The following is a 12,968-nucleotide window of genomic DNA, read 5'->3' as shown; positions in this document are numbered from 1 at the left end:
CTTAAAAGTGTATTATTTTATGTACTTTTGTATATTATATTTTATATATTTATTAAAAAATAGATACTATTTACTTTTATATTTATATATTAATATATATAATTTTATGCTCATTTTATTTTAATCTTAAGTATTGTTAATTTGCTTGTTAAGAGCCTTCTGCTAAGGCTGACCACTTGTACTTCATAATAAAGAGAACACCAAAAGTCTTACCTGGCACTGAAGAGCTGTCATGGACACAAATACTCTATGCTTGGATATTAAAGACAATTCCCATCAGGCTTAAAGATAGCACATGATAGTCCTACCAGAATGTAGTGTGAGTCTTATCAGACTATATGTATAGAGTACAGAGAGATAATGGCTGGCCTTGGGCGTGTCACTTAAACTGAGGGTTCAGGGATGATCTCAAGTCATCAAAGTTGTAAGGACAACATTGCTCATTACAAATTATCCTCCAGAGAGCAAGCAATTATGTCCTGCCTAGCACTAGGCTATTATTAAATGTGCTGTATTAACATAACAATCTTTAAATAGAGCTTTGAGTCTAAATTATCCTAACACACAATATCTTCAAGTGTTGCACTGACACCTTATTTCAATAGTCTGCATGTCCCAGGTCATTCCTAAAACTGGCCTAGTTAAGAAAGGCCATTTCTGCGCAGCATCCGAGAACATGAGGAGGGTCTAAGCAATGCACTGAAGCTGTTAGTTTGAAGGAGCAGTTGTTACAGCATGACAACAAATTTTATTGCCTTTCCTGCCATAGGAAAGGTAGAAACCACTCCATATGATAGGATATGACCGGCACTTTGTGAGGAACAGAAATGGTGAGATCTGCTGCTCCACAACCTTAATCTGCCTTCACAGAAACACGTACTGAAATGAAAAAAAACAAGTGCTTATTAAACAATGGTCCTCTTTAGTAAACTCAACATCACATAGAAGACATATCTACATTCTTTTCTTTTAGTCTAGAACCTCTCTGCTTTCTTTTTTATTCAGTATTTTAGAGTACTCAATAACATGCTTCATATATTTCAGGAGACAAATCCCTCCCCCGAAGACCTGCAGCACATACTGGAACTCTGCATGGGAGTAAAGCCTGAAAATAGACCATCTTTCTGCACTTCAAAGGCCCTAGAATAGTCTAGCAGATAAGTGATCTTAAAGAACACAAAATGAAGATTCAAAAGCAAGCCATGAGTTATGGAAAATAGATCTTGATCTTGCAGTCAAACAAATGGACATTGTGTAGATCGTTTTCAGAAATGAGACATGGGACTTGTCTTGGGGGCTCTAACAGTCTTTTTTATTGCTAAAAACTGTCTTTAAATCTGCCCTGTGATTTTTATATGCTGAGTCTTTACTTTTTTATCTGTGTGACTTCTGCACCCGTTATCTAGCTGGATTTTTTGTTCTATAACTTTCTCCTTTCACTTTCTAAATAATAAGATCATTTTATAATCAGTAAATTAAACACATGGCTTTCAAAGTACTTGGAACAGTACACTTTTCTCCAAGAAAAAGAAATATGGTTTCCAGATAAAACATCAGAATGAAATAAACATGGTAACAATGTGCCTTTGGGGAATAAGAAAACACTCCATGGCTGGTTGTGTTTGCCAGAATGTTGAACATGGACTCATCAGATTGATTAAGTCTGTCATAACAACAAATCATTAAGCCATAAAAGAGAAAATTCAATATAGTTTCTAGAGATAGAAGTCTATTTTTAAACAATCAAAATAGCATTGCTTTTAGAAAATCCCCGTTGCTTTACTGTACTAGTATTTTGAGCAGGACTTTGATGTCAAAGATGCTGTAGTGATACAAGCACAGACATTGCAGCATTAATTTTTCTTTTTTATTATATACCTCTCTAGGCCTGTGTCAGTAAAGACAACATGCCAGGTAAGGATTAACCAGTACCATGCAGCACAACAGGGAATGGAAACAGCTGTGGGGTAAACCACCAACATGGATTCTGTACGGAGAGGAAAACTGCTGTTGAAAAGCAATGCTGTTAAAAGGGGGTTTCCACAAAAACTTCTCTGTTCCGTGAAAAACTGATCTAAAGTGGGAGAGAATTCCAGAGTCAGCCTAAAGTGAGGCAGTAAAAAGTTGAAGCAAGTTAGGGAGTTGGAGGGAATCCCAGACAGATGCCTGTGCAAAGACCCCACTCTTGCACACAGTGTGTAGAGCCATGCAGCTCTTCAAGAACTGCAAATTCTTGGACTCAGAGCTCAAACTCTCCTGACATCACACTTCCTGTGCAGTGTAACTGCACATTTTGTACACAAAACAAGGAAAACATCACAGTAATCATCACTGACTTCATGATGCAAGGGGCAGTCACCCAGATTTCTTCAGCTGCCAGATGTAGCCACTGCCCTGTGAACACATCGCAGTATGCTTCTCCTTAAGTGATCGACCATGGTAGGGCTGAAGGAAGAGATTACTTTTTTTCTTTCTCACAGCAAATCACTTTTGTCGTATTTTTGTGTATCCAGTGGCTGAGGCGAAACATGTTTTCCTGCAGATAGGAGCTCAGCTCATGAGTGCTATGGACATACTTTTATTGATAAAAGACTCACTGCTCACTAAAAATATCCAGCTTTTGAAGTAGAAATGATCCTTCTTCAGCATCTCTGGACTTCAGAGAAACTCAGAAGCCAGTATGATTTGCTACGACCCACCCCCTCTGTCTGCCCCAGTAGGAAATTATCTTAAAGGAGAAAAAGTAAAATGAAAGTACTGAAAATGTTTCTTCAACATTTCCACTTCCCTGAGGAAGATTCTAAGATAAAAACAGGTAGCATTGGCAGGACCACTGCAGACTTTCAAACAGTTAGGATCTAACATGCAATTATTAATTGCTTCTTATCATAAGGGGCATGGAAAAGATACATACTGATTTATTTACACTGGTATTTCGTTGAATCATAGAATGGTTTGGGTTGGAAGGCACCTTAAAGATCATCCGGTTCTAAGCCCCCTGCCGTGGGCAGGGGCACCTTGCACTAGACCAGGTTGCTCAAAGTCCAGTTCAGACTGGCCTTGAACACTGCCAGGAATGGGGCAGTCACAGCTGCCCTCATAGTAAAGAATTTCTTCCTAATACCTAATCTAAATCTACCCTCTTTCAGCTTAAAACCATTACCTCTTGTTCTGTGACTACATGCCCTTGTAAAAAGTCCCTTTCCAGATTTCTTGTAGGCTCCTTTAGGTACTGAAAGCTGCTCTAAAGTCTCACCAGCCTTGTCTTCTCCAGGCTGAACAAGTCCAACTCTCTCAGCCCCCTTCTAATACACCCCAGGATGCCATTGGCCTTCTTGGCCACAAGGGCACAGTGTTGGCTCATGGTCATCCTGCCGTCCACTAGGACCCCCAGGTCCCTCTCACCTACACTACTCTCTAACAGGTCGTTCCCCAACCTATACTGGAACCTGGGGTTGTTCCTGCCCAGATGCAGGACTCTACACTTTCCCTTGTTATATTTCATCAAGTTTCTCCCTGCCCAACTCTCCAGCCTGTCCAGGTCCCGCTGGATGGCAGCACAGCCTTCTGGCGTGTCAGCCACTCCTCCCAGCTTAGTGTCATCAGCAAACTTGCTGACAGTACACTCAATTCCCTCATCTAAATCATTGATGAATATATTAAATAATACTGGTCCCAATACTGACCCTTGAGGCACTCCACTAGATACAGGCCTCCAACTAGACTCCGCCCCATAGACTACAACTCTCTGGCTTCTCTCCTTCAGCCAGTTCGCGGTCCACCTCACTACCTGATCACCCAGACCACACTTCCTCAGTTTAGCTATGAGGATGCTGTGGGAGACTGTGTCAAATGCTTTGCTGAAGTCAAGGTAGACCACATCCACCGCTCTGCCATCATCCATCCACCGTGTTATTTCCTCATAAAAGGCTATGAGGTTGGTCAAGCATGACTTCCCCTTGGTAAAGCCATGTTGACTGCCCCTCATAACCCTCTTATCCTTGATATGCCTTAAGATGGCACCAAGGATAAGGTGTTCCATCACTTTCCCAGGGATGGAGGTGAGGCTGACCGGTCTATAGTTACCCGGGTCCTCCTTCTTGCCCTTTTTGAAGACTGGAGTGACATTTGCTTTCCTCCAGTCCTCAGGCACCTCTCCCGTTTCCCAAGACTTGGTAAAGATGATGGAGAGTGGTCTAGCAATGACTTCCGCCAGTTCCCTCAGCACCCGCGGGTGCATCCCATCTGGACCCATGGATTTATGGATGTCCAGATTGTTCAACTGGTCTCTAACCCATTCCTCATCGACTAAGGCAAACTGCTCTGTTGACCTGACTTCATCTGAGGTCTCAGGGGTACAGGGCTCTTCAGGACTGCCTCCAGCGGAGTAGACAGAGACAAAGAAAGCATTCAATAACTCTGCCATCTCTGTATCTTCTGTCACCAGGGCACCCATCCCGTTCACCAGTGGGCCAACCTTGCCTCTGGTGTTAGTTTTATCAGCCATGTATTTGAAAAAGCTCTTTCTGCTGTCCTTGACCCCTCTCACCAGATTTAATTCTAAGGAGGCCTTAGCCATCCTAGCTGCCTTCCTATGTCCTCTAGCAGCAGCCTTATATTCCTCCCAAGTGGCCAGCCCCTCCTTCCATGATCTGTAAACTCTCCTCTTCCACTTGAGCATACCCAGCAGTTCCTTATTTAGCCACGCAGGTCTCCTGGTCCTCTTCCTTGACTTCCTACGTGTTGGGATGCTCTGATCTTGAGCTCAGAATAAGCAATCCTTGAATGCCAACCAACTATCTTGGGCCCCTTTACCTTCAAGCAGCCTTGCCCATGGGATTTCCCCTAGCAATTGCTTGAAAAGGCCAAAGTTTGCCCTGCTAAAGTCCACGGTTGCAAATATAGAGATTCTCTTTCGTCTGCCACACTCTGAGGCTTGCAATTCATGAGCTAGTCTTTAACCTGCCCTCTCTGCAAGTTCATGATTTCACTGGGCTGAAAAACTGGGCTGCATGAATCACGGCTCCTATTGTAGAAGAGCTAAAATTAAGATTTGTTCCATCTGAAGCCAAGATCAAAAACTGTCCTCAGCTTTAGTGTCTCTCCTGTAGTCCACCCAGTCAACAAAACATTTTTAAGTTTCAAAGACTATTTTCTTGAATCAGTAATAACGATGGAGCTTAGCTGAACCTTTTTGTACTTTCTCTTCATATTTCTCCCTAACCTTTCAAATTTATTATTTTCAACTGATTTTGCATCTGATTATTGCTCTTCTTCTTGGCTAGATGTTAAGGACTACTGATACCTAAGGCTGGTATTCTTATCCTCAGACCCTGAGGGAGCTAAATGCATGACTCACAATGTTCCATCTAACAGGCACTCTGTTCAAAATGCCCAAACTTAGACTGAGATAAACTGAAATGAAAAGACTCAGGCTGAACCATACACATAGCCTTAAATAGCTGAAAATACACAGTGAGCTTGGAAAGTGCAAAGCATTTAATTTTTAAGATCTCTTCCATGCTTCCATTAGAGCCATATGGAGCTTCCATTTCCTTATATTCTACACCTACACTATCCCACACTGTAATCCACACTAGAAAATAGTGGCCAAATACATGCAGTAATTTCAAACATAATTGTATATGTGCTTATTAGCTCTACAGTATGGATTTTTTTTTGTTTTCAGAGCTTACACAATTAAGACTGACAGCAAAGCTCATTGAAATGTATTTAGTCATTTGTATCCATCTATTTAATTAATGGCTACTTCCCAGGTACTCATTTGTATTTACAATTACAATGCAGATTTACTAATAACTCTCAAGAAAACAAGATTGTTGGTGAAGCGGCATCATGTGCTGGGATGTTCCTCGATGATGCCACTTCAGAAAAGATGGAGATCCCCTTCTAGACTAAAGAATTTCTGTTGTTATTTTCAGACGTGCAAGCACACCACAGCTTTCCAATTTCAGTGTATGTCAAATGATCAGCACCTACAGAAATTAGACTGCATTATCAGGGATGCCATAATGTCAATAATTCATCCAATACTAGGTGCTCAATCTCTGCGTAGAACTAAAGGAAAACCCAATAAACTGGAAGAAAAATTTACTACCTGTAATATCTCTCTAGACAAGTTGCTGTACAGAAACCAGCAGCCACTGAAAATGCAGCCTCGCCTATAAATCTTGCTCCTTTTATACCTTATAACTATCTCAGGGGTGACACTATGTGTGTTTGCTTCATGGGCCAGGCAGTGAGTGCTCAAGCTGTAAGAACACGACTCATGCCACTCCTGGGGCAAGCCCACAAAGGTTGTTGATCAAACTTCCAATAGCAGCGACCCTACAAAGCTGTTAAACATTTAATATCCATTCTGGGGATTATGAGGTATAATCGTGTTACTCCTATGTATATAGCATTTTCAGCTATCGTTTAGACAGTCTTGTCCCCAACAACTTTTGTATTGCATAAGGATTCTTTTTATAGTATCAGCACATTCTGTCTGTACAGTTGAAGTTTTGTAAAGCATAGATTAATGCAAGTATTATGTTCAAACATACATATAGTTTGTATATTAACATTATAAAGGTTTATCAAAGGAGAATTAAAATTGAGCTTTGAAAACTAAACTTTCTCGTTTTCAAAGGCTGGGGCTTGTTTTGTTTTGTTTGTTTTTAAAGATACTGAATTTTTTAGCACTGTTGGATTTGTTTGTGGGGCTGTATTTTCTTTTTAAGCAAAAAAGAAGAATATGAGGAAACCTTGGTATTGTAGATTCCCTGATATAGATGTTATTTTGTACAACATGAAGTCACTATGGCTTCCTCTCTTTCTATTTTTTTTTTACTAAAGGTATCAGAACTCAAAACCTTTAGTATTGAGGAGCAGGAGCCCCCCCACAGAGCAGAAGCTTCCCCACAGAAAGTACATTGCTGAAAAATTCTCATTAAAAACAACACTGAGAAGTCATTTCTTAAACTTCTAAGTTTTGTATACTCTATATATGAGACATTCACCTCTCTAACCTTTACAGTCAACGAGGAGACACAGAAGAGCAAGAAAGTGATTCACCTTCTAGCACAGCCCCTTCCAGACAGGAATTCAGCTCACCCCAGTCAGATACCTGTCTCAGAACAAGACAAATCATCTTCAGGAATATCTGTTTCTCTCCACTGGTTATCAGGGGTAAGAAGGGTGACAGGCTCACAGCTCAGGCTTTTTAGTCTGTGATAGAAACTCCTTCTAAAGTGTTTGCTAAAACAGTTGTTAAGATTGACTTTGCACGTTCTGCCATTCACTGCCTGCCAAGGACTGCATGTACCATGTTGCCTAAGACCAGGGGCTACCCAGACTCTGCAGCCTGGGGAGCCAGCTTCCAAGAGTTGAGTTTCAGAAACGTTATTGAAATGGCCATTTCCCACGAAGTTATATATCATAGAGCCATAGAGTGGTTTGGGTTCGAAGGCACGTTAAAGATCATCCAGTTCCACCCCCCTGCCACAGGCAGGGACACCTTCCACTAGACCAGGTTTCTCCAAGCCCCATCCAACTTGGCCTTGAACACTTCCAGGGATGGGGTAGCCACAGCTTCTCTGGGCAACCTGTGCCAGTTTCTCACCACCCTCATAGTGAAGAATTTATTTCTAATATCTCCCCTCTTTCAGTTTAAAGCCATTCCCCCTTTGACCTATCAGTACATGTTCTTGTAAAAAGGACATGCAGTTTATATATATATTTATTTTTCTTTAAAAGCATGAAGACATTTGAAGCACTGAGGTTTCTTATGAATCAGAAATTTCCAAACTTAACAACTGCAACTGGAACCCAGTTTATTTCTAGACTTTGGTATCTGAAGATGAGGCATGAAAAACACCGCTATTTTAACACCTGGTTTCAATCCAGTTAATAACTTTGCACCTGATACATTCTCCGCCATTAAGTCAAATTTATGCTAATACTGTCCTGATTAGCAAATACTATTTAAAGTGGGTTTATGGGATGATTTCTGAGTAAGGTAAGTGTCTAGATTCAGTGAATTTCAGCCAGGGAGCTTATATCCAGTGAATTTCAGATATCAGATTATAAGACAACGTGGATTTCATAAGTTATCTATAGGTATCACTGTGAACAGTTGAATAGCCTACAGGATGACAAGTAGTGACAGCTTACAAAGAGGTCTTTTTCATGCTGGGTAAATCTGCTTTTGCTGAACACAACACAGACTCTAGCATTGGAAACTCTAGAAGTCCTGTATTTAAGTTACTCTATGGAAAGTTCAGTTAGCCACGTGAAACTCGCTCAATTCTGAAGATAGGTCTTGATACACAAGTATGTACTTAAGCAGTTCCAAAACTGGATTGCACAGGCTGTGCTCTGCAGGGTTTAATGAAAGGTGAAGCAAAGGGCACCGAGCTGACAGGCTCAGCACCAAAACTGTGTATCTTCTTCTGAAAGAGCCTTTGGTGGCGACATCTCTGGCCTCTGCACTGTGTGTCACAGCATGGTGTGTGCAGACTTTAACTCATTTGATAAATCATATTGTATCCTGAAAGACATCTTTTCTTTTTTTGCTTCTGGCAATAACTTCACATCTACAACACTCTGCTTCCTTTCAGCATCTAGAAAAAGCAGCAAAGGCACACAAGGGATACATTTTTGTCCTCCTTAGATTCATTTCAGCTCTCAGGAAAATACCCAGTAATGCATTTACAACATGCTGTTTTCAAAGCACTATCTATTAAAATATTAATAACCTGTGCATATCAGCCCCATAGTGAAGCAGGTGATTCCATATCTCTACTACTTTAGAGAAGTATGGATAAATACTTTGAAGGAAAGGATAATTTTCAGCACTGAACACAAGCAGCACATCTTCCTGCTCAACAGAAAAGGACATCCCACATTAATCCACCCAAGCATGCACACAAAGTGGGAGTTAGACCAGGAAATGTGCAATCAGGTCACCCAGTTTAAAGGCACTAAGAGCCAAAGCGCACACCAAACAGTACACCTACTCTGCACTTGGGTAGGTTTTTCCAAGCAAAGGAACTGCATCAGTAGCTACTTTTCATGGCAAGTACCACTGTATTCATTTTAGAATCAGAGAGACTACATGTAATTTACAGGCCAAGTCTGTCACAACCTACAAAAGCAGATACTATTTCTTCCAAAATCTCAGTGGTGCTGCTTACCTAGTGGATGAGGGGCAAGACTATCTCCATTTCTCTCTCAGGGAATTCTTATCCATAGCTCCTGACTTTCTGAAAACCATTTTGTTCCTCAGAGTGCCCAGATGATGCCGAGGATTAGAGGTATTCACTGCCTTTCTAGGTGAAGCTGGTTTTCTCTACAGAAGACCCAGTTAATTAAAGACACTAGGCTAGAAGACTATCTTATGCTTGTTGGTAACATATTCAACTAGAAGTCAGTCCTGTTCAATGTTGTGTTTAAGGAGCTGGCACTACAGTGCCCCAATAACTGAGTCCCCAGATATGTATGGCTAATATCAGGCTGAATTAATGCTTGTTTTATGCTCCTGGTGCAGTAAGTGCTTGGATTCAAGCATTGTGGTAAGACAAATGGAGCTCAACCTCATTTTTCATTCTGTATTTTTAGTTCTAACCCCTAATGCCTGCCTCCAAGTAGGATGCTAAGCCCTCTCTTGGACTTAAGCATCAATACCACATCCTCATTTTGCAACCTCATGCCCAATAGCTCAATGGACAGGACACTCTGCCAGCCTATGGGCAGATCTTAACTCTCTATTTGAGGGAGAGCAAAACACATTCTCCCATGTTAGGTGCTAACTTAAGTACTCATTAACTTGATGTGCAGTATTCTTGGTTCTTTCTGTTGCAACTCTTCCAAACTTAGGGGATAATTAGTTCGCCATTGGATCTGAGAAAAAGAAAGATTCAGAGGATGATTCAGTAATGTAATAGTTGGGAGAGAAAAGACCTGAATTTCCATCTGCCTCACTTAAGTATTTTATGGGCTATATATAGGCGTCAGCTCTTTCCAGAAGGGTTGCATTAGAGAGAAAAAATAAAGCAAGCTAAAATTGAGCTAACAAAAAGGATGTTATTTGTGAACAGACTCAACAAAGTACTCAGCAGAGGAAAAGGGACCTGATATAATATTACAGAATCATAGAAGGGTTTGGGTTGGAAGGGACCTTCAAACGTCACCTAGTCCAACCCCCCTGCCACGGGCAGGGACATCTGGCAGGGGGGCTGGAACTAGGGGGCTGGAACTAGATGATTTTAAGGTCCTTTCCAACCCAAACCATTCTGTGATTCTATGATTCTATGATTCTATGTCAGGTTGCTCAGAACCACACCCAGCCAGGCCTTGAATGTCTCCAGGGATGGCACATCTATGGAGAAAGGGACACTACAGACATGTTACTTAAAAGGGGGAAAGTGTAGATGCGTGCAGCCTTGGACATGGAAAGTCAGCCTGGGCTACAACTTCTGCAGGTACTTTTGAGTCCAGCCAACAGAGCAGCCTCTGCATGCTGCAGAGCCTCTTCCCATCTCAGCACTGTAAGGTCGCTGCTGCCCATAATGCTATTTACAGACAGAAACACATACTCCTGGAGAGAGTTAGGAGGGCAAATTAATGCTTGATGACAGCGGCCATCCAATCAAAAGGCTGTGACAGCGTTTTTTTCCCCCAGCACTGGCTTGGAGAAAGACTCCTGCCCCAAGGACAGGGGACTACAGAACACCACCAAGCCTGGCAGACCACGGGGCTGGGTGTTTTGGGGTACTTACCACCCATGGGTTGCCACCTGGCAAGGCACAGACTACCAGATACTGCATAGGGCAGCCAAGGATAAAATAACCGCTTTGACACGCAGAAGGTGCAGATCCACCTCCCCACAGGCACATTCCTGAGTCCAGGCAAACTACATCGTGTGCTACCTTCGCCACGTTCTGTGGGGCCCGACCCGGGCAGGGCTTCCCGACTGGGGTTCCCCAGCGGGGCGAGGCGAAGACAGGCGGGTTAGAGATCGGCAGGGCCCGAGAGCCCTCACAGCGAGCACCGGGAATACCAGAAGAGCCGGGACGTCCAAGCCGTCGCGCAGGGTACGGGGTCAGAAACAGCGCAGCTGCCTGGGGAGGTACCGGGGGAACACTCAGAGCCAGGCGCTGCTCTCAGCTCAGAGTCCCTCCAGCCCGGTCGCCTCACGGGCCAGCCCGGCAGCGGGGCGGAGCGGCCTGAGAGACGGTGTGCTCCGCCCCGCCCCTCCCGTACAGGTGCGGCGGATGGCGCTACCAGCGGGGCGGGGTTGCCTGCCGGCGTAGGGACATCACCACCTGCTGCAGCGAGGTGACTCTTACTGCCGTGCCGAAGAGAAGCCGGGACTGAGCTGGATCGCCCCCGCCCTTTGGGAAGCCTCGCGAGGAGCGGCGGCGTGCCGGCGCGGCACTAGGACCTGGAGGACTATTTTTTTCGCACCATCCCCCCTTCCGTCGCGCCCGGCGCAGGGCTGTTGTGGGTGGGTGCGTGGGTGAGAGCGCCAGAGACCGGGGAAGCGGCCGGGGAGGGAGGCGGATGCGTCTGCAGTCGTAAGTAGTTCCGGTTGAGGAAGTCGTCGGTCGCGGCAGCCGGGTTCCCGTGGCTGCGGCAGGGCCGAAGTGCCGCGTCCCGAGCGGTGCCGAGCCTGGCCCCGGTACAGCCGCGCCGACCGCCGCCATGGCCACGCGCTCCTGCCGGGAGAAGGCGCAGAAGCAGAACGAGCAGCACCAGGCCATTCTGGCCAAGCTGCTGCGGGAGGAGGACAACAAGTACTGCGCGGACTGCGAGGCTAAGGGTACGGCGGGGCAGGCAGGGGAGGCGGGCGGGCAGGCGCAGGTGCGGCGAGCCGGGAGTGTGCCGGGGCGGAGTGGGAGGCCGGCAGCGAGGGCGGGGTAGCGCTGCCGCCACGCCACCCTGCTCCACGTCCGCTGGGGCGGCAGGGCGCTGCCGGCAGCTGGCCCTCTCCCGGCACAGTGGGAGGCAGATAACCTCCGATGTCGTTGTGAAACGTTTTCCGCCCCTCCATCAGCTGAGCGGTGGCAGCTGCGTTACCCCAGAGTGAGGACCCCCGGCTGAGGCTGTGGGCAGCGACTGGCCCAGCCCTTTCCTGAAGTTTCAGTGCCTTGTCCTCTTCCTGCGCCTGCAGGTATCGATCAAGAGCGGCTGTCAGCGCGCCTTCGGGAAGTTGCTGGCCGAAGGTCGGGATAGGTGCCAGATGAGCTGAATATTGAGCGTCCAAAGCCATGCCCTTGAATATAGACTCAGTCACGTAAATGCCAGGCTCTTTGAGTCTGGGTGCCTGTGTCTGGCTAAATATGGCGCAGGTTTAGCTTTGGTGATGGATGAAAATTCTGAAGACTTATACTTGACAAATCGTTAGTCTAATAGTTTTATTCTCCAGCAAAGTAGATACTTATTTATGTTTGTATCTACCTTCGGTTCTGTGGCTTTGAAATGGAAGAATGTGCACATCTCTCATCTGGAGTTGATTCATTAAGATGCTACCCTAAATAAGATGTTTGCACAGTAAGTTATTATTTTAAGTATAATACTTCTGAATAACAACCAGGTGTTTGAACTGCGTGGTTAGCTCCAGAATTACCTTGTTTGGTCCTTTTCCATCTCAACTGGAGGTTAAGTACAGCAAGGTAGCTTGAGCAACCAGAATTGGCCCTATGTTTGTAATTTCCCTTTTTTTCCCCTACTGTTTTCCACCGTGGATGTAAATCATGTAGTGCCTTGTGCAATGCTATTGTTTGATAAATCAGAAATAAGACTTTATTTTCCTAGTATGTAACCCAAAGTAGTATGTAATATGGATTACACCAAAGATGATATGTCTCTGTATTTCGCAGGTAGCTTTTGTTAATCATTTTATGGCGCAGCTATTCTTGCCCTCAGGCTTGCAGTTACTGTGTAAAAGACTTGTCGTCACCAGT

At 44.5% G+C, this 12,968-nt stretch overlaps 1 protein-coding gene across 3 annotated transcripts in view; it reads left to right on the top strand.

The window, feature by feature from the left end:
- LOC308219623 (stromal membrane-associated protein 1-like) overlaps nt 1-12,968 on the top strand; it is a gene marked incomplete at its 5' end in the record, with an annotated part of 160,537 nt that overhangs the window by 65,610 nt on the left and 81,959 nt on the right. For 2 of the 3 annotated variants that reach the window (XM_080614853.1, XM_080614852.1), the window contains one exon: nt 11,707-11,824. The exons of the other annotated variant lie outside the window; for it this stretch is intronic. In XM_080614853.1, the coding sequence (XP_080470979.1) occupies nt 11,707-11,824 (118 nt within the window). Of the gene's footprint in view, nt 1-11,706; nt 11,825-12,968 lie in introns of those variants that run through there. 3 annotated transcript variants of the gene reach the window in all.

Source organism: Psittacula echo (genome assembly GCF_963264785.1).
Source record: "Psittacula echo genome assembly, chromosome: 4".
Taxonomy (NCBI): domain Eukaryota; kingdom Metazoa; phylum Chordata; class Aves; order Psittaciformes; family Psittacidae; genus Psittacula; species Psittacula echo.
This window is presented reverse-complemented; position numbering and strand designations above follow the sequence as displayed.